General features: G+C 33.6%; 1 protein-coding gene across 3 annotated transcripts in view; it reads right to left on the reverse strand.

Moving 5' to 3' along the window:
* Positions 1-23,327, reverse strand: part of LOC148623585 (ATP-dependent RNA helicase TDRD9-like) — a 94,696-nt gene that overhangs the window by 4,225 nt on the left and 67,144 nt on the right. For 2 of the 3 annotated variants that reach the window (XM_088565506.1, XM_088565507.1), the window contains exons 31-36: positions 8,152-8,222; positions 7,588-7,794; positions 4,321-4,459; positions 3,712-3,827; positions 3,028-3,097; positions 75-241 (exon numbers count right to left, since the gene is read on the reverse strand). In XM_088565506.1, coding sequence (XP_088421632.1) covers positions 75-241; positions 3,028-3,097; positions 3,712-3,827; positions 4,321-4,459; positions 7,588-7,794; positions 8,152-8,222 — 770 coding nt within the window. Of the gene's footprint in view, positions 1-74; positions 242-3,027; positions 3,098-3,711; positions 3,828-4,320; positions 4,460-7,583; positions 7,795-8,151; positions 8,223-23,327 lie in introns of those variants that run through there. The other variant, XM_088565508.1, reaches the window with a different exon arrangement.

A 23,327-nucleotide genomic window follows, 5' to 3' on the forward strand; every position in this document is an offset into this window, starting at 1 on the left:
ATGAACAGATGGACACAGTGAGCAGTATGGCCCACCAATTCTGGTGAGGATATTAATATAAATGATAAACTTACTCCTTGGATACTGTGTTTAACCATTCAGCATGTTTTTTTAAGTACTCAGGATTTGACTTATCCACTAACATTTCTTCTTCCAAGATCTGGGCTTTGTGGAGATTCAAAAGTTTAGAATTGGCTGGAGTGTTCTCTAATGATGTTTCCAATAAATCATCTGGATCAACCTATGATCAAAGAAAAATTACTGGTTAACAACTAAAAAAAACCAGAGTATGAAGGAAATATGATTATTATCAGTGGACTTATAAAAAAGGGAAATAATCCAACTTCAGGATTTCACATGTTTAAACCTTGCAAGTGCTATTGCTACTAAACTACTTGTTGGGATTAAAAACTTAAAGGAAGATTGAGATTATCAGATATACAAAATGCAACTCTTTGTAAGTGGTTTTGATGAATAGACATTATGGGAATGTTTTTCTCTTGATCAATATAATCCACACAATTCTTAAGATTCTCCAAAAATGTTGGTGACCAAATCAAGTTACATTCCACTGACTTGCTTCAAAGGAGAAAATTTCTTAAGAAATATAACATATGAAGTGATGACTTAAGTTTATATGGACCCGAGAACTTCAAAATTCTATTAGTTGTTTACTACAAATGTGTAAGTTGTAAGGGGGGGGGGGATAAAATTTATTCATGATTCATGTCCATTCTGTGAAAATTTCTATGTTCAATGAACAATTAATACATAGAATTTTGAAATTGTGATTTTCTAACTTAGACAACTGTATGCATCCATATGGTATCATTTTTCACAGTAATTAACAAAAAAGAAATTTAAAATAAGAGGCTCCCAGGAGCCTGAATCACTCACCTGGTTGAATTTTGCCTGTCAAAGGCACTAAATTTAACAAGAAGTTGTCCAATAATTTTGAGTCAAGAAGTGTTTGGTAGGACTTATCATAAGATCTTCTCAACAACTGAAAGTTTCTTTAAATCTATCATAGTTTTCAAGACATATACTGAAAACTTTTAAGAAAAAGGTCATTTTTCCTCTTTGAAGGGCAACAACTCTTTCATCCCTGAAGATTTTTGTAGTCCTAATACATGTAATATGAATCATTTCAGCTATTGAAAGAATTTGGCTAAACCTAATGGTTTTGGAGATACATGGGAAGAACTATTGTCTGACCCTTATGTTCTATTTTTAGTAATGGCTGCCATGTTTTTTGACAGACCAAAAATCCCCACATTAATTCTGTGCAGGATACCCCAAGGAACTTTCATACCAAGTTTGATTTCAATTGGTCAAGTAGTGTCAATGGAGAAGATTTTTGAAAGAAATAACATTAATAATAGCAAAATTCGTTGAAAGAGGGCAATAACTCCAACATAGCCTAACGGATTAAAACCAAAATTTGACCACAGATAGATCCCATCATGCTGAACACTTTTTCCCCTACAACAGAATTTAACTAAACCTAACGGTTTAGAAGATATATGTGAAAAACTACTGTCTGACCTCTACGTTCTATTTTTAGCAACAGTGGCCATGTTTTTCGACGAATCAAAAATCCCCACATCAGTTAAAAAAATACCAACTTTCATTAAATTCTGTAAAGTAGTTTCTGAGGAGAGGATTTTTTAAAATAATAACATTATAAACAGCAAAAAACATCCAAAAAGGGCAATAACTCCAACATGGGTCAACAGATTTTCACCAAATTTTGACCACAAATAGATCTCATCATGCTGAACACTTTTATATCAGAATTGAGCTAAACCTAATGGTTCTGGCAAAAACTACTCTGACCCCTATGATCTATTTTCAGTAACAGTGGCCATGTTTTTCGATGGATCAGAAAACCCCACTTCAATGCTATGAAGGATACCCCAAGAAACACTTATAACTAGTTTTGTTTCAATTGGTAAAATAGTGTCAGAGGAGAAGATTTTTCAAAGAAATAATATTAAAAATAGCAAAAAACTTTAAAAAAGGGCAATAACTTCAACGTGGCTGAACAGATTAAAATGAAAATTTGACTGCAGATAGATCTCATCATGCTGAACACTTTAACCTGGTCAGAATTGGACTTAACCAAACCGTTTTGGAGATATATATGAAAAACTATTGTCTGACCCCTATGTTCTATTTTTAGAAATGGCGGCCATGTTTTTCAATGGATCAAAAAACCCTACATCAATTCTATGCATGATACCCAAGGGAACATTCATACAAAGTTTGGTTCCAATTGGTCAAGTAGTTTCCGAGGAGAAGAGTTTTGAAAATTGTTAATGACGATGACGGACGCCAAGTGAAGGTAATAGCTCACATGGTCTTCGGTCAGGTGAGCTAAAAATGGCAAAAATCGTTGAAAAAGGGCAATAACTCCAACACGGCTTAACAGATTTAAACCAAACTTTGACCAGAGATAGATCTCATCATGCTGAACACTTTCATGTCAGAATTTAGCTAAACCTAATGGTTTAGGAGATACGTGTGAAAAACTACTGTCTGACCCTTATGTTCTATTTTTAGTAATGCAGCCATGTTTTTCGACGAATAAAAAATCCCAACATCAGTACTATGCAGGATACACCAAGGAACATTCATACCAAGTTTAGTTTCAATTGGTCAGGTGAGCTAAAAAGCTTATTTTTCAACATGTAAGAAGATGAAAATTTTAAAAGTGATTAGAAACTTGAACCCAAAAGAGACTGTAGTAGGCCTTATGGATGGATTTCAGGTGAACTTATTTTTGGTTACAAAACTTAATAGTTTAAAAAATATCTCCCTAGTTGCTTTTCACAAGTTTTACTGTCCTGACATTAAAATATGAAGACCAAATGCTAGGAATTGTATATTCTTCAGTCTGTTATTCACATTGCTCTTTTATATTCTTAAAGAAATAGTTGGATAAAGAATAATTCATGAGAGTGACTGCAGTTAGAACCTTCATGGCCATCAATTGTATGGTAAAATTGATTTGTGTATGGTGCTAACCTGGTTCCATGTGTAAGGTCTGTCATAATGGACTGGTTCAACTGGTTCTCTTCTTCTTTGGGCTATTACCCTATTAACAAAAATGAACTATTAATCTAAAGTGCCAATGGCAGTTTTAAATTTCAATTCAGATCTGTTTATGAACTAAATTGCATCTATATATTTCTGACTAATGTGTCATTTATTTAACACATACAATACATAATTTATATAATAACATGACAGCTATTACAAGCCTTAAAGCAATAAGCTTGATTAATTTTAATATATTTGTGACTAGAATAGACCATAAAACATTTCAGCAGGACACAGCTTGATACTATTGCAGTTAATTTTGGCAATTATAGACAAAACTGTAAAGCTTGATATATATTTGGATTATATTTAAAGGTTTAAGTTTCTGAACAGAACAAAGTGATAAAAGAACTTTAAAACTTGTAATTAGACATATAAAAAAGTACGCATTTTATGAAAAGTCAGAAAATGCATTTCTAGTAAATAGCAAGATATTTCATTTCCCTCTGGACTTTGTTTTCCTTATTATCAGAAAAAAAATTTTACTGGTTTTCTGTAATAATACAATATTTGTGAAAATGGACAAAAATTTACTACAACATAAACGGCAGTATTGTAAAAATATTACAATATTAGATGAACTAATTTATTTCAGATGATGAAACTTACTCTAAGAGTTTCTTTCTGGAAGCTTCTTGTATTCTATAGATCGCATCAAGACTCCATGTAGATACTTTTTCTTCATTACCGATTGCCAGATTGATAGCAGCCCTAACACCATTGATCTACAATTATATCATTATACAACTTCTAAATGTACAAAATATACACAAACAATATCATAGGGGCATTGTTTCCCAATTTCAATACAAATGAATTATCCCTAATTCAATTTTAATTTAAATTCAGGAAATGAGAGTATTTTATGAAAAGTATTGAAAGCTGCATGTTTCATAAACTTGAAAATAGCAGTCATGAAATTATTCATTATATAGATCAAATTAGTGAAATAAATTTCCATAAGTAGAAAACAAAAAATCAGATTTAAAAAAAAAAAAAAACCAGAAGGATGGACAAAGGTAAAACATATGTTTCCAACCTTTTCATTGCAGGGACATAAAAAAAAAAACACACTAAAAAAAAACAAGCAAATAAAAAATATTGTGTCAATGATTCTCAAAAAGTTAGTCAGTGTAATAGAGCACAGCATTCCATATTAAAATTAGCTAAATTCATAATCAGTAATGACAAAAATATTCTATTGTATGTGTTACATACTGTAGATATGTCTTTATTAGTGATTTTAACATCAAATGTTATTTCCATGTCATGATCAGGAAAAGCAGAATGTCTACCATTTATATCTGGTCCTAAGCCACACACAGCTCCAATGTACCGCTTGTTCTCCTTGTCACGTCTGTTAACCAAAGTAACCGTATAAAAACTTATAACAGAATACACATGTAAAATATCATTTGAGAATTTACGGTGAAAACATAAACTAGAAAAGGAAATCAAGGGAACCAGGATTTAAACAATAATGAAAGGAAATAAAACAGGGATAATGACTAGACAAAGAAAACAGACACACATAACAAAGAACATGAAACTAAAATAATATGCAAGTAAAATTGTAAATGAGAAATTTTATAAACTGAAAATGAGTTTCCAATAATATAAATAGTCAATTCCCCTATGTATCATTGACATTGCTGCAAGGGTTTTCAATTTATAGTCTGAAAACATAAAATCACCACATTTTTGTATGAATAAAGTCGCAAAAATCAAAAACTAATAAAAGCAGACATTTATAAAAATCAAAAGGGAGCTTACATCAATAGAAAGAAACTATTGATAAAGTTTCACAAACAAGAGGCTCCCAGGAGCCTGAATCACTCACCTGGTTCAATTTTGCCTTTCAAAGGCAATAAATTTAACAAGAAGATGTCCAACAATTTTGACTCAAGAAGTCTGTGGTACGACTTATCATAAGATCTTTCCAACAATTGAAAGTTTCTATCTATCATAATTTTCAAGATATTGACTAAAAACTGTTATAAAAAAAGTAACTTTTCCCCTTTCAAGGAGTCATCTGACAACTTTTATCCCTGAAGACTTTTGTAGTCCTAATAATATGGATCATTTCAAGTATTGAAAGAATTTGGCTAAACCTAATGGTTTTGGAGATATATGCGTAAAACTACTGTCTGACCCTATGTTCTATTTTCAGTAATGGCTGCCATGTTTTTTGACAGATTAAAAATCCCTATACCAGTTCTATGCAGGATACACCAAGGAACATTCATACCAAGCTTAATTCCAATTGGTCAAGTAATGTCAGAGGAGATGACTTTTGAAAGAAATAACACTAAAAATAGCAAAAATCGTTGAAAAAGGGCAATAACTCCAACATGGCTAAACGGATTAAAACCACAATTTGACCAAGCGTAGATCTCATCATGCTGAACACTTTTAGCCCTGTCAGAATTTAGCTAAATTGTACGGTTTAGGAGATAAATGCCAAAAACTACTGTCTGACCCCTATGTTCTATTTTTAGTAATAGTGGCAATGTTTTTCGTCAAATCAAAAATCCCTACATCAGTTCTACGCAGTATCTCCAAAGGAACATTCATACCAAGTTTGGTTCTAATTAGTCAAGTAGTTTCAGAGGAGAAGATTTTTGTATAATTGTTAACGACGATGGACGCCAAAGGATGGCAATAGCTCACTTGGCCTTTGGCCAGGTCAGCTAAAAATGGATGCAGCACTTTTAAGTAATTGTAGGAAGTGTGAACAAAGGATAGACACTAGTTTTAATATAATTCTTTCCTTCTAGACAGTTGGGCATACAAAAATTGGTAACATGGACCAGTTTTTAGAAGAAATGTATCCATAGGACATATGTTCCTGCATCTCTACAACTAAGAACAACAATTAAAAAATTTAATTGGATAAGCACTGAGCAAAAGTCTAAAACATTTGAAAATTGAATAAACTGAAGCATAAATAAATTTTAAAGCAATGAATTTGACTATCAATTCCAAATGAAATCAAACTCATAAAAAATTACAAAACTATATAAATAAGCCACAAAACTGTTCAGGCAAACAGGAAGTACATGTGATACAAAGCAAAAACTCTTACACGAACTAAAACATCAAGATGAAGCAGAAAAATTTGCATCGAGCATTGCTGAGATTTTAGCAATGAGTTAATGGGACAAATATATCAACATATTATGCCCAACATTCCTATAAAATTTAATCCAATTCCCTGAAGTAGTTTAGGAGGAATTACTTACATGTAAAACCCTTAATTTAGATTATCTCCCTTTTGAGTCCTTTGACAGTAATTATATTTCTTCATGCACACCTACATGTGATACCCAACCATCATATAAAATTTTGTCAAAATTGCTTGAGCGGTTTAGCAGGAGTTGTGCTTCAAGAAATATGGACTGACAGGGTGATTCTTAAATACCCCCATACTTTGTGGGGACATAATAATTGGTGTCAAAGATTGATGATCTTTATGTGAAAAAAACTCATTGTGAGCAGTAAAACACAATGCCTTTGACATCTAAAGACAAAGGCATAAACATTTTATTTTATTCCTTCGTTAAATGCACTAAGAGATTCCTTATTGCCTGAGCTGAATTAGTACACATTACATCACATCACATCTCACCACATCACCTAATGTTATATTTTTACTATCTCCTCTTAACTTTGTAAAACATAAATAACACTAGTGAATTTGTATGCCTATACTTTATTGTAATTATCAATATCTCAGGAGAAGACTTCATAGGTATGTTATTTTACTTGTGTCTGATCCATTTTGTTCATTACAAATAAAATATGTTTAAACTAAACTTACATTTTATTTTTTTACATGCAAAGTGATGGAAACAGTTAAAATGGTAAGTGAAATCTGACGTACAGCTCCATCCAAAATGAGATGTTTGTTGGTCTTACCAAAAGGCTCAATTTGAAAGTTTTATTTTGTTCATCAGTGTTCAATATATTTGATAAAAACTGGTGACCAAATTTGGTAACAATCCATTCAGTTTAGAAAAGTTGACCATGATGAAATCGACATACACATGCTGATTACAATGGCTCACTTGAACCAAAGGTTAAATGAAAAATGTTCAGAATAGCATACACTAAATATACAAAAGTTACACAACATGTAGTACATGTAATAGATCAAATAGACTTCTAATAAAAACAAAAACGAAGTTAAGAAAGGAAAGAGGAGGCAAAATTGTGATGAATGAACAAACAATCAAAACGATGGAATATAATAAAGCACACAATATACATCTTGAAATTCAACTACGACCTGAAATAAATGGTAAAAAATTACTTTCAAATCATTTAAAAATCTTGTTTAGCTTCTTGTGCTGCAATATTCAAAAACAGGGGGACTAGTTGATTCCTCAATGAATTGGGTTACAAAACCAGTAGACAAAACACACCTATCACTTTATACACCTAGTTATCAAATTTAAAGAATCAATAATGCCACAGTGTATTTACCTGAGCTCTGCAACAGGACAAAACATGAGTGACATCAGAGATGGTAAACCTGGAAATGCTGGTAAGATGGTTGTATCTCTAGCCACCATTGAAGACTGCGATGGGTTCAGATTAACAAATCCTGCTATCATTAATCGATCATACTGGTTCTCAGGTTCAGCATCAACAGCCACAGAGTTCACACTGTCTGGGTCTAACTTTACAGATCTGAGATAAACATATCAAAGTAGATGTATATTACTACAACAGTAACCACATAATCAAATGTCCTCACCCTGAAATGCATGAAATTTTACAGCAATAGGACATAAAAGCACAATCAATCATGTTTTAAAGTCAAAACCTAAGATAGCCACTTGAAGCAGTTTTGTTCAATCAAGTAAGTAAATCATGTGTAGAACTCCATCCATATAACTTTTTTTCACGTTTGATTAAAATTTACATAGAGGTTTCTGAGGATTTTAATTTAAAGATATCAGCTCAGATGGACCTTGGGTACAAATCATAATTCCAATTTGTACTACAATGTATTCCTGATCCCACTGATTTGTAACATAGACTTACCTTAATCTTCCTACACTTGTCATACTGGAAAACATCATTTCATATGGATTGTGAGGACCATTAAGTTTTTGCTGAAAAGAAATTTCTAGTAAAATACAAACAGAATGTTGATGAAATTCTGTGATTGTATTTAGACTATTATTTTCATACCCCCTACTTGAAAAGTGGGAGGTATACAGTGATCATTCTATCCATCCAACCGTGTCCAAAAATGGAAAACATGGTTACTTCAAGTACATTCACTTGATGTTTGGTCATTTGTTTAATTGATGCAGTTATGTACCTTTTATTGTTACAATTCATCTATGAGGAATGCCTCATTTTTATTTGCTTTTTACACCATATATAATTAGACTCATATTCAGATTCCAAGAACCACAACTGTGGAGGTAAAAAGTATAATGTACTTAACTATATAATAATCTATCACAGAGCATGAAATAAAGGTTAACGGTTCAAAGAGCATGAGATAAAGGTTAACGGTTCACAGAGCATGAGATAAAGGTTAACGGTTCACAGAGCATGAGATAAAGGTTAACGGTTCAAAGAGCATGAGATAAAGGTTAACTGTTCAAAGAGCATGTAATATGTCTATTACTATTTGAAGAAATTATATCAGTTTATATAGGTCAATTAAATAGTTAATTCATACATAATCTGCACTCGTTGTTTTATCATGTGAAATGATAGAACAAATTACAAACATGAATGTATAAATCAATCAACTGTGCACACAAGAAATCTGTTAAAGTTCAAAGGTAACAGCTTTTTGAAATCAACTAAAATAATTTATCTTCATGACCCTTTGCCTGCGCTAAGGACACATATGTCCTTCGTCGGCTGAATGCAGTAAGGATATATGTCCTTTGTCAGCTGAATGCAGTAAGGACATACATGTCAATCAGGAAAGAAAATTTCTTTACAAAAATAAATTACAATTAAGACCAATAAAAAGACGAAAAATTACAGTTTTGTATTTTTAACAAGTTGCTAAGTAATTTTCATAGCAAATCTTGATGTCATGAACATGATGATGTCATATGTGAAAAGACGTAATGAAGTGTTTGACTTCTTAATCAAAATGGACGAAAAATTTGACGATAATGGATCAGATATCAGCCTATACGAGGAGAGTGATGAAGAAACTGACAAAGAAAATTATCAAGATTTAAACCCTGAACATTGCAGGATGCTGACAGTTTTGAATTTCCACATGATATTGAACCTTTTGCGGACCAGTTAATCCTCCCCTGTTAGAACTTCTGAACCACTTGAATATTTCCTTTGGTTCTTTTCTAATGACAATACTTTGACATTCTTGTAAGAAACAAATCCGTATGCCAATAAAATTCTGAACACTAACAACTTCAAACCAAATTCAAGATTAAATAAATGGGAAGATGTTAATCATGAAGAAATGTCTGCTTTTCTTGGACTTTGGTTGTCCATGGGCATTATCCATAAACCCATTTTGGCATCTTATTGGTGTGAAAGTCAGCAAATCTGGTTATACAATACACCGACATTTCCTAAGGTAATGTGGCGAGTTCAATATTTTTGCAATGTTTACAAGCAAACAATAATGCAGGTGCTTTACCCAGGGGAAATCCTAACCATGATCCTGCTCACAAGGTTTGCAGAATTTTTTATCTGACAAATAATGTTTTTAAGGAGAAGTATGCAGCACGATATTTAACGGTTGACAAGAGTATGGTTGGACATAAAGATCAAGATTACACAGTAAAGTATATGCCAGCTAAAAAGGCCCATCGGTGGGGTGCTGAATTGTGGGTGCTTGCAGTCTGACACAGGCTACAGTTGAAGCCTAGATCTGTACACGGGTATGTATATATATATCAACAATGTCTGATTTTGTATGAACAATTATACTATAATGATATTTATAAAAGAGTTCAATTTATTGTGGGAGTAAGAAAGTAATTTGATAAGGATACTGACTGTGTATTTATCAAAATGCAAACCTAAGCCCTTTAAATTAAAATAAATCAAAAATATATTTGTATGACAAACAATCCATTCATTACTTTGCTGTATAGTTTCCTACATACAACTTATAAAACCATTCGACCAAGAAAAAAAGATTACCCAAATTGTGACACCACTTGGTCTAAAATTCCCAGATATTTTTTCCTGGAATTTCGATTGAATCCAAGCGTATAAACATTCAAATTGACTCCTCATGTATAAATTATGTTCACCATATATATGTACGTCTCTTGCTGTTGAGAATTTCTTTTTCTTATCCCTCCCCCAAAGAACTTTTTATCATTGTATGCACTTGAATGAAGTAATCATGGTTTATTTTAGGAAAGCAAAACATTGTGCAGAGAGAAACGGTGTACATAGATTTGGATATGATGTCGTTACCAAGTTGGTCGAACCTTTCTATGGAAAATATTATCATGTAGTGGTTGACAATGGTTTTACGAGCCCAGTTTTAAGCCATGATCTGTTTGGTAACCAAACCTACTTGACGGGAACAGTGAGGAACACAAGATGGAACATGCCAAGAAGCTTCAGAAACATGAAACTACAGAAAGGTGAACGAATTGTGTGACAGTCCAGTGAAATAATGGCTCTAAGTACGGAGATAAGATGGTGTGCCTTTTGCCTACTATATAACCTCCAAGGTAATCCTAGTGCACTTATTTTTTGTCTTAAACAAATAATTCAGTCACAAAATATAGTCTTCCTTATTATACATTGTACATAAGTGTAATTTCAAAATAACAAATATCATACTTCTTTCAGTTTGGAAAATTATACAATTAAGAGGCGTTGAACACGATGTTCCAAAAGCAGTTGTCATGTATAACAAATTAATGGGAGGTTTTAATCTGGCAGACAAGATGCTGACAACTTATGACCCAAATGTGAAGTCTGTAAAATTATGGAAGAAACTTACGATGAACGTACTTCTTAGAATTACCGTTAAGTTTACCGAGATTTTTTTAGTGGGAAAACATATTGTTTTGGCTGCGCTGGTCTGTCTGTCCGTCTGCCAGTCACAACTTAGTATGCGCAATTCCTTGGAATTTCATGAAACTTTGTAGGTAGTTTGGACGATAAAGATGTAGATATTACCTCCTATTTTACAAAAAGTCATCATATACCGGTAGAACTTCAAATTAATATTTAGAGCTTTTATATCAGGACTAATTTACTATCAGTTAATATCAGCTAAAGGAATATATGTATGTACATCATTTGTATTTCAAAATGAATATGACATTTCAGTAAATAACTACATTGTATAACTACAAAATTGAGGGCTTGTGAGCAAAATGTCAAGGCTGGACTTTACAAGTCAACTATACCAGGGGCTAATTGGAGATTTAAACATGCACTCGTCATTGTCTTTTTATGACTCAGACCGTCAATTTTATACATCATAATTGTGTCTGTTATAAAAAATCAGCATCCAGATCATTATTTAGTCCTGGCTATAACTTCTTTAAATAATTTGCATATAGCTCAAAACAGTAAATTGTTTACCAAACAAATATCTACGAGGATCTCTAAACCATGGCAAAATATTTGAATTATCTCTCACGATACAGCGCTCAGAACTAAAGGTACATTAAAATAACATTGGAGCACATGTACAATATATCTAGAGGCACTGAACATAATTCCATAACAGTTCTTGGTATACTTATGAGACTGGAATGAAAACTTAACCATAAATCTTCTAGTAGTCAAACATTTTACTTTTATTTTGCCTATTTTGCCATTCACGAAGAATTCTCTCTATACATTTTTTTTCTTTTCTAGATAAAAAAACGTAAAGTATGCAAAGAAGAAGGTGTCCTGATGATGTGTGTAACGTTGGGTTATATTTTGGAGATTGCTTCCAATCATTCCATACAAGGGTGACACAAGAATGATTGTACTATGTAAATGTAAATGGAGCATTAAATTAAGAACAAACCATTATTTGTAGAGAAAGAAAAGATCGCAAAATATGTCTGATTACACAATCATCATTGAAATTCATGTGGACAGATTGATGTATTTAGTGGTCAAAAATTTATATAAACTAAATATTTTTCACAGAAGATTTGTCAATAAATGAGTATAAAAAGCTAAATTAGACTTAATTTTACTATAATGATTGATTGAAGATCCACAAAGGTTAAAAAATCATTAGTGTGTCATCATGAGATGTTGTGGGGCTATTAAAATCCCCACAAAAATTACAATGCACAAACAAACCTGTTATAAAGAGCACAATGAAAATAAACATAGCACATAACAACTGATAAATTTGAAAACGTGGCATCAAAAGAAGATATCTCCTCACCAAAAAAAAAAAAAAAAATCAACAAAAATACTGCCTTGTCTAAAAGGATCAATTTATTAAGAAAATTTTTTTCATGACTTTTGATTTAAGACAGAAGTATGAAACAACAAATATTATATTTGTCTTTCTAAGGTACTATCAACCATACAAAATACAACTGCTAGTTATAAGGTTCTGCTGGCTTGTCATAATGATCATTTCGTCCATTTCAAGTCTAATACGATCTTATGGTTTTCATGTGAAATAAGGGAAGGTTTTTTTTTGCATTTTTAGAGGATACTGAATACCACATTTTGGTGAGTATAATGCATATTTATGTTTTTTTACGCAGTGCAATTTTGAAGGTCAAAATGAGTGAATTTTTTTTTTTTTTAAGACACAGATTGCAGTATTTCCTACAAGAACGTGAAGGAAAGAAATGTATATTCACACTAAAACATCATGTAAAGATGGATGAAATGGCTTATAAAACAAAATTAAAAGTCGCGAAAGTCAGACATTTCCAGTTTGGCTGTAACTCAAATTTCATGATTTTTCATTTTAAAATGTGCCTTTAAGGTAGAAAATTGTTAGAAATAATCCAAATTAGTTTCAAAATACTCATTTTTCGTGGCCTGGCTCACCCACTAAAATCATGAAAATTGGTACCCCACAAACAATAGTACTCTCACAGTATTTACCAATCAATTTTTATATATTAATGCATAATATGCAACCCCCATACTCTGGAAATGATTTCTATGCAAAAATATGTGCATTATACACACCAAAATACAGTAACTTACAACTTAACTTTGGGGCCTTACGAGGGGGATCATTTCACCTTATTCATAATGGGTACAAAAAATCAGAATACAGTAAAAAGGGACATTACTGGCTTTTCAAGGACAACAACTACCATAAGATGTTATATAATTAAATCTCCACAGAAACTATATTAGGCTTTGTCAAAAGGTTCATTTCAACTTTGAAAAAATTTTCTTATCTTGTACAGATCAAATAACAGGACCTCAAAACTGCAAAATTAGTTGTTTTATCTTCAAAAGATTGAGTTAAACAACTTTCACCAAATGCAGGCTTTCGGTAACTTTACAAGCTGATTAAGAAAGGTTGCCAGGTAATTGTGAAAAAAGGAGGATGGCAAGATGTTCAAAATGGCTTTACTCCAAAACTGCATCTTGGAGGTTGTAGGTTCTGTGGATAGTAATAGAGTAATCCCTACTTTAGGTACGGTAACTCTTACAGTATCTAGGCCAGTAGACACCATGGGTTCAGTTTCCTGTTCCACTGGTGTTTCTATGGGTCTAAATTTACCTGGTTCAAGACCTCCACTTTCTTACTGTGGTGTTACTTTGCCATCCTCGGCTAATAACCTCATGCCTTGGTCAAGACATCCCTGGCCACAGACTTACCCTTACCCAGGTTTTCCTGGTCAGGTTTTTCCAGGTTTCTGGCCTTGTGGTCCTCAATGCACTCCTAGTTTGTCAACCCCTGCTCCTTCTGTAGCAGTGCCTTCTAATAGTGTTACTATACCTGCTTCTGTTAGGTGTCAGTCTAATCAGGTTACTAACTCTGCCCCTCATTATAGTGTTTTAGATGACTTTCATCAATCCATATCTTCTGAATTTGTTGCTTTCTCCAATCACCTCGCAGCTTTGGAGAAAAATACCAACCAAACCACACCTAGCTCCTCTATGACTCCACTTCCTACAGTTCACAACCCTGAAAGTGAACACGAGGATAGTGATGATGAGGAATGCTTTTCAGTGGCCCCCAGGTAGTCAGGAAGGTAATTTTTCTCTGATGAAGAAGGTGAAATTAGGGATCAGGTTCCTCAGAATGTTTCTGTTTGTAATACTGCTCCTTCTGTTATTGGTCGTTCTCTTACCAATTTCAACAAGGCTGCTTAAAGTGAGGATACTCCTTCTTTGAAGGATCTAAGAGATTCAGTTTACTCTATTATAAAAGATGTCAATAAGGTACCTTTTCAGTCGTCTCCCAAATCTCACTTCTTGTGGTATGTCTAATGACCTACCTAAGTCTCATACTAGTTTCCCAGAATCCTATCACATGTCTACTTCTCTTCAGATTATTAATGAAGGTATCAGAGCCAACGAGTCTCACTTTTCAAAGGTAAGTGGTTTTGGTATAAATTCCTTTAATGATCATTTCCGATCTAGGGATTATGATATTTTCAATTGTACTTTGGGTAAGTTGGTTCCTTCTTGTGATAAAGCTTGTTCTTCTTCAATTAATTCAAGGCCTGTGGACGGACTGTGTCTTTTTCAGTCTGTCTGGTCTAAAACTGAGAATCTTCTTAGAAGTGCTTCTCATGTAATAGGTACAGCAGAACATTATTTGTCTGCTGTAGCCCCCTTACTGAAAGATATTGCTCTTCTTCCTGAAGTAAAACCATTTTTACTGCAGGTTGATGAAGCTCTAGGCTCTTCTCAGCTCTTACTAATGGGAAGTTTGGCAAACTTTACCTTATCCAAAAGGTCTGAGGTCTGGATAAAGCTAGAGTTTCAGACAGCATGAAGGATTCTTTATTGAAATCTCCATTGGACGACAAACCTTTTGGTTTGCCTCTTGATGAGATTCAGAAACAGCTCAGTCATGCTCCAGCACCAGTAAAGGTGAACGTTTCTATCTCAGGAAATAATTCAAAGAGAGGTGGTTGTTCTACTGGTGGTTCTTCCTTTCTTTCCACAGAAGGAGAAGGAAGGTTTTCATTGAGGGTGGTATGAAAGGTGGTTCTAAGAAAACGGTTACTTAACACCAAACAGGTAATTTTACAGGCGGTAAGAGGTCCGATCCTTCTACCTAGGAAGTTGCCCTCCTGTACATTACTGACAAAACCCAATCCAGAGGTTTTTTTTACAAAACTCCTCTTTCTCAAATCTCAGTAGAGGGGAGGTTAACTCATTATCTGTCGATATGGAAAGATATTACCTCAGATTGTTGGGTATTGTCAGTAATTAAGGGGGAATAACTTTAAACTTCAAGGAACTACCACCTCTTTCACCAGTTCCTATTCCACTGTCCAACACGACTCATCTGCAAAATAATCTCTTCTATCAGCAGAGATAGATTGTCTTTTGACAAAGAAGGCAATAGAGGAAAATCCTGTAACATCAATAGATCCAGGTTTCTATTCTTGGATTTTCCTTGTTTCATAAAAAACAAGAGGAATGAGATCAGTCATCGAGCTGTCCATTCTCAACCTTTATCTGGTTGTTCCCCATTTCAAGATGGAGACCAATCGTTCTATCAGAGCTTCAATACTTCCAGGTATGTGGACCACTTCCCTGAATTTGACAGAGGCTTATTTCTATATTCCAATACGTCCTTCTTACTGAAAATTTCTTCGTTTTGTCTGGAACGAGGTTTACAAATTCAGAGCGTTCAGGCCATTCAGATTCATTTTTATCTAGATGATTCTCTTTTGAAAGAACTTTCTCACGACAAGCCTCTAGGGAATACGAATCTAGTCATCAAACTGTTTCTTTCCCTAGGGTTCCTCATTTCTTGGAAAATGTTAGATCTGATTTCTTCTCAGGACTTCAATTTTCTGGGAGAACATTACCTGACTCATCTAGGACTACTTCTACCTCCTCAGGAAAAATTTCAGAATCTCAACTTGAAAATTCATCAGTTTCTTTCCCAGGAAACAGTTTCTGCTCGACAATTTTCTCAGCTACTAGGTCTCTTGAACTCTTAAGCAGATGTTGTTCCTCTTGGTCGACTACATATTTGACTTCTCCAGTTTTATTTACTTCAACATTGGTGCCCTTCTTCTCAGAATTGAGAATATCAAATTCCAATTATTCCTCAGGAATTGTCTCCACATCTTTTATGGTGGACTGTTGAAGAGAATGTTTTGAAAGGCCAGCTTCTGTCCTTTCCAGCTCCCAATCAGACTGTTTACAGATGCCTCCAACCTCTGTTGGGTGGGGGGGCATATCTGGAAGGACATTCAGTATCAGGGGTCTGGAGCTCAGACTTACTGAAAGAACACATCAATTTTCTGGAGATGAAACCAAGGGGAACTCATTGTTTCAAGCTATTTCTTCTTGCAAAAGAAATTCTTCTTCTTTGCAATCAACTTCAGCTTCAGCTAGTAGTTCGTCATGTTCCAGGAAAACTCAATGCCTTAGCAGACTCTCTATCAAGAACTCTAGCCCCAGTGAATACAGAATGGGAACTTCTCCAGTCAGTATTTCAAGCAATAACTCTTCATTGGTCTCCTCGTGTAGACCTGTTTGCAACAAGTCTCAACTTCAAACTTCAATTGTTCGTGTCTCCTGTCCCAGACCCAGAAGCTTATGCAGTAGACGCCATGAGTTTTCCTTGGGAAGGAATGTTCGTATATGCATTCCCTCCATTCAGATTTCTGTCTGCAGTTCTTTGGAAGATTGCTTCGGAACAATGTCTGATCATTCTTATTGCTCCAGCTTGGCCCAAGCAAGCTTGGTATCCAGATCTTCAACTATCTTGTGTAAGACACAATCTTCTTTCCCAGTTCAAAGGCAATATTCATCCCAAGCCCGAGAATCTACATCTTTTCACGTGGCTTCTCTCAGGGACAGTTTCAAGGAGAGAGGCTTTTCTGAGCGAGCAGCCAGACATCTCTTCTAAGCAGTCAGAGACTCTACCAACATTGTATACGATGCTAAGTGGACAATCTTCAGTTGTTGGTGTAGTGAGAAGGAAATTTATCCTCTCAAAATTACTGTTCAGCAGTTAGCGGAATTTCTTATCTATCTTTTTGAAGATAAAAATTGTCTCCTTCCACAATTAAAGGTTATTGTTCTGCTATTTCCAGAACTATCCACTTGTCTGGTGGTCCTGATTTTGTTAGTAATGAGCAAATTTCTCTTTTAGTTAAGAATTTTACTCTTGAACGTCCTAAACAAAGGTTTTAAATTCTTCCTGGAATTTAAGTTTGGTTTTATTATCTTTAAAAACCATTTCTTTTGAACCAGCTGAAGAAGTAGATACCAAATTTTTGTCATATAAATGTTGTTTTCTACTGGTTTTAGCTTCAGGTAAAATAAGAAGTGAAATACATGCTCTTTCTATTTCTGATTCATGTCTACGGCTCAATAGAGATAAATTTTCAGTCACTCTTTTAACTGACCCAGCTTTATTAGCCAAAAATCAGATTCCTAGTAGAGGTTCAGAACCAATAGTTGTACCTTCATTGCCTATTGATTCTACTTTGTCCCATCAGAATTTTACTCATTTACTTACAAAGAACCCGTAGTATTAGAGCTGAGACTAATACTAGGCTATTTATTCCTTTTAAGAAAGATATATAAGATTTATCAGCAAAAATGATATCTACCTGGATTTGTAAGACCATTCACTAAGCCTACAATTCTTCTGTCTAGTCTGAACATTAAAGCCCACGATGTTAGAGCTATTTCTAAATCTCTGGCACTGTTTAATAATACTTCTTTAAAGAAAGTTTTATCTGCAGGTTTCTGGAGAACTGAAAATTCCTTCGTTTCTCATTACCTAAGATCATTATCTTCTCAAGCCGAGGGCTTATTTTGATTGGGACTTTTGATAACAGCACAAAAAGTTGTTTTACCTCCTGCATTTTCTGGTTTAGGGGATTCAGCTTTATGTTAGATTCTGTGTTTTTTTTTAATTAATTTTAAAATTTACTCAGAATTTATGATGGTAACATATTTATTGTAATAAAATTTAACATTTTATAAAATAAATACTTACCATCATAAATTAAAGGCCCCTCCCAGCCTCCCCTTCATCCCCTGTTATATTTTTGTATAGCTTCTTGCTTACTTTTGAAAATTAAATGGATGAGTAAAGGATAGATGACTACTATAAGGTCATTCCATAGGATGATATTTTTAGATAGGGAAATCCGCCTGCTTGACTTGCGCAGATAAGACTTACTCAGAATATATGATGGACACATCTCTTACAAAAATGGAGTCAAAGGTCAATCATGATTTTTAAGAAAAAATGTTGTATCATTTTTGTATGACTTACTTCCATTTACTGGTAAGAAAAATTCCAAACTTTTTACATCAGATCAGCTAAAATTACATCTCATACAAGAATCAATAGCTATATTTAATAAAAACTAGCAAATAGTGCCGTCCATAGCAGTTTTTTGGTAAACATGCCAAAAACTTTTAAAAATTTTTAGCAGTTCGAAATAAAAGGCTGAACTTGACCTCTGAGGTATTGAAATGTAAAATTAGAAAGTAAATACTTAAAAAAAAAAAACACATTCTGAAATTATTTTTTAACATCTAACATTTGCAGTAAATCATAAAATTTTCTATTTAAATAGCAGGTTTGAAAGTGTCATTTCTCCATTAGTCCAAATACAAGTTCCCAATTGGTCCATTTTGTGAATATATAGTATATATAAGATAATCATATGATATTAAGTAAAACTGTTTAGTACGTCTTGAGTTTTATATAATCTTCTCAGTTCTTGACAAAATTTGTGATAAACATGGATTCTTAATAACTCAAAAGAGCACCAGCGAACCTGCCTACAATTTCTTGTTGTCATGGCTACAATGAAAACTATCAGTTTGTTGAGAAATGGAAAGCATGCATTAATCTTGAAGTAGAGGCTCACCTGGTTAACCATTTGCTTATTTGAAAAAAACTTGAGGAATGAGACAGGCTAAGTTAAAATCAACTAAATTGTCAAATGCAGGAAATGCTTTGAATAGCATTTTCATGACCTGAACCAGAATATGGCTAAAGGCAATAATTTTTAATTATTTTTAAAAAATTGTCATCCGACCCCTATGTTCCAATTTTAGTATGGCCAGCCATATCTACTCACTGATTAAAAACACAACAGTCATTTTGAAAACAATACACTGAAGAACTAATAAGGTTATTTTCACAAAAAGAACTTAAATGGTTTTAGATCTGAGGATTTTCAAAGTTGTACAAGAGAAGAAAAAAAAAAAAAAAACAACATAAAACAAAACTGTTTCCGGGGATGCAACTCATACATCAGTTGACGAATCATTTTGAAAATTTCAGTATAACTTTGTCTCCTGATGCTGAACAATATTACCCATGCAAGAAATTCGCTAAAGACAACAGTTCTTGATTTACTTGCAAAAAACTTCCATCTGACCCCTATGTTCTATTTTCAGTAATGGCGGCCATGTTTTTTTATGAATCAAAAATCGCAACAGTCATTTTGTGTGGGATATCCTACGGAACAAATATGCCAGCTATCATTGAAATGTGTGCAATGGTTTATGAGAAGAAAATTTACAAAGTTGCACATGCGAAAAATGCCAAAAAGAACTGATTCCAGGGCTGTAACTCATACATCATTTGACAAATTGTTTGGAAAATTTCAAAATAAGTCTGTCTCATGAGGCTGAACAATATTACCCAGAAATTCGCTTAAGGCAATGGTTTTTGAGTTATTTGGAAAATACTTCCTTCTGACCCCTTTGTTCTATTTTTAGTATTGGTGGCAATATTTTTCACAAATTAAAAATCAAAGCAGTGACTTTGTCTGGGATACCCAAAGAACAATCATGCAAACTTCCACTGAACCCTGTGCAGTAGTTTTTGATAAGAGGATTTACAAAGTTGCACATGCGAAGAACACCCTTAAAAGACTGTTTCTGGGGCCACAACACCTACATCAGCTGATGCCAAAATTTTCAAAACAATTTGTCAGCTGATGTAGGCGTAATGTTTATCTCATGATGCTGAAAAACATTACCCATGCAAGAATTTTGCTAAAGGCAATGGTTTTTAAGTTATTTGCAAAAAACTTCCTTCTGACCCCAATGTTCTATTTTTAGTTACAGCAGCCATGTTTCTTTCATGAATCAAAAATTCTACGGTCATTTTGTGTGTGATACCCTATAGAACAAATATGCCAACTTTCATTGAAATCAGTGCAATGGTTTTTAAGAAAAAGCTTTACAAAGTTGCATTTGTAAAAAATGCCAAAAAGAACTGTTTCAGGGGCCATAACTCATACATCAATTGACGAATCATTTTGAAAATTTTGGCACATTAGGTCCGTCTCTTGGCAACAGTTTGTGAGTTATTTGCAAAAAACTTCCTTCTGACCCTATGTTCTATTCATAATAAAGGAGGCAAAGTTTTTTCATGGATCAAAAATCACAACAGTAATTATATGCAGAACACCCTAAGGAACAATAACGCCAAGTTTACAACCTGTAGGTCTAGTAGTTTCTGAGAAGAAGATTTTTGAAAACATGTCCATGACGACTACGATGACGAAGACGGATGCCAAATGATGGCATAAGCTCACTTGGCCTTTGGCCAGGTGAGCTTAAAAAAAAAAAAAAAAAAAGACAATACCAATAATGCAATAAATGCAACTCAAAGAAAATAGCAGAAATAACACTTCTTCATTAGTCAAACTTGATTTTATTGCACATAACGAAACAGTGCATTATTGTATCCTAATTGATTTGGTATTAGTTTTTTTTTTTGTTTTACTCCATATCACTGATATTCATCTTAAACTTGCTAGTGCAAGCCAAAGAAAGAAACAAAAAGACTTTCATTGCATTGTATTGTGGTACCAGGTTTTTGAAAGGTTGTGAAATGCAACAAACACTACACCACCAAAACACTTTTTCTGACCAGTTTGATTATTTGTGTAATCCATTTGGTAGTTTCAGAGAAGAAGATGTTTGAGGAAATTGTTAACGACAACGACAGACACCAAATGATGGCAATAACTCACATGGCCTTTGGTCTAGTGAGCTAAAAAGCCAGTAAAAGTACTGATACCTGTACCCTTCACATAAAACTTCTAGTTAGTTTGTCTCTGCGTCTTCAGTTTATGTTCCCTTTGAGTCTAATGGTAAAGCAAAATGATGTTTGCTACATGTAGCATCAAGTAAAATAACAATATTACAATTTCAGCTTGACATAGGTCAGAAAATCATTTTGATTACTTTGTAAAGTGTTTGTTCACTGAGGTTTACAGTGGATTCCTGTTAATCTCCTAACTTATTTGTTAGACTACAAGCACCGTTTGTCACAGCCTATTTTTGTATGAAGACATGTTTTGCAGATTCAGAAATTCTTCCAAGACTTGTGATACTCATGGTCTGTTGGTTCAGCTCAATCTTTCCAAGCATTGCAATGACAAACTGTACCAGTACCATAACTCGAAAATTAAGGGACCAATTTGGGGATCAGAATTTCCTAAATATATGTGTATCTACATATTGTATCCTGGCCATATAGTGTCATGAAGTTCTGTTCGGTAGTGTCAGACAAATAGTGATGAGAAAAAGAGGACTGATGGACGGGCTGACAGACACATAAAAAATGTTAATACCCCCAATAACAAATCCCTTTGTTGCTGGGGATATATATCTGACAAAAACTACTAAGTCTAACTGTCAAGTCCAACTATCACCCAGTTCCGTAATATTTCATGAAAATCAAGATCCTATGACCTTGCACACCATCATTATGTGTAGAAACATCCTGCAAAAAATATTTTAGATGTAGTTCAAAAACTACAGGAGGAGATAGCCTGAAGCCATATAGCCCTATTTCTGATGAAAATGACCAAGTGTAAGTATCACCAATTTCAGTAATATGTCACGAAAATCAAAATTCTTTGGCCCTGCACACTTTCATCAGATGTAGAAATATCCTGTAATATATTTTAGATGTAGTTCAAGAATTGTATGAAGAGATAGCCAGACAAGCCATGGACATGTGTAATCCAGACAGACGGACAAATGGCACAACGGACGAATGGACAGACAAAGGTAAATTAATATGCCCCTGACAGTTTGTTGCAGGAGAATAAAAAACTATGAAAACAACAATATGCAATTAAAAAAATGATCATTTTCTGGGGAATTTACCAATATTTTCAATCATTAAGTGGGATATATTCTTTTTTTTAATAAGATACCTGCCTTGGTGTTTATTCAAAGGATAGAGAAAATATAGTTGTGAAAACAAACTTTTAAAGAAAACTGAGGTATTTCACTTACGATGTACAATTGTTATTTAGGTACATTTTTGAGTATATTTTGCAAATAAATTATGCAGTAAAGAGGATTTTAAAAATTTTTCGTCTTATGTTATACAACTAAGAGAATTTTTTTACATGGATAATATGGGAAATGTTCTTGTTCTTTGAGTTTCTATGCAATAAAAAGGAATATGCTATTAACATGTATGTGATTAAGTGGAATCCACTGTATCACGCTGTTACTGCATGCATAAGCGACAGAGAATTTTTAAATTGTGAAGACTCCTTGTTTCCTTGTTTATAAATTTTATAATGAGATAAAATCTGAAATTTTGGTTTATTATACATTATAATTGTAAATAAGAATTTGCATACAAAAGTCACGATATCAATTTCGCCCTAATTTGATATATATAGAGTCCCTGTCCTTCATGAGGTACAAGAAATATATCATAGTGAAAGGGTGTTCCTAAATGTCGAAAGTTTGAAATACTATGCACATTGACTATTTATAATCTGGAAATAAAATGTATCATACTCAGCTTTGGTCAGAGTGTTATAAATGTCACTTGAAAAAAAAATAAGCGAATAGGAACACAAATACAAAATTCTATCGAAGATGTCTTCTTGCAAGATAAACAAAACAAACCTAGCAGAATAAATAGTACACAGCATATCAACACAAGGGAGTAATTTTGACTAAGCGTTCTAGTTACCGACTGGCCGCAATAAGTAGTAGATTATACAAGGAGCCCTAAACTTCCGCATTTATGAGGTAGCTTGTACCACCGATATTGACCTATTTGTTTACTAATTAAAAATACTTCTTATCATTTCACAAAACTG

The sequence above is a fragment of the Perna viridis genome, chromosome 2, assembly GCF_037379345.1.
Source record: "Perna viridis isolate PV_CMFRI_1.1 ecotype Kerala chromosome 2, ASM3737934v1, whole genome shotgun sequence".
In the NCBI taxonomy this organism is placed as follows: Eukaryota; Metazoa; Mollusca; class Bivalvia; order Mytilida; family Mytilidae; genus Perna; species Perna viridis.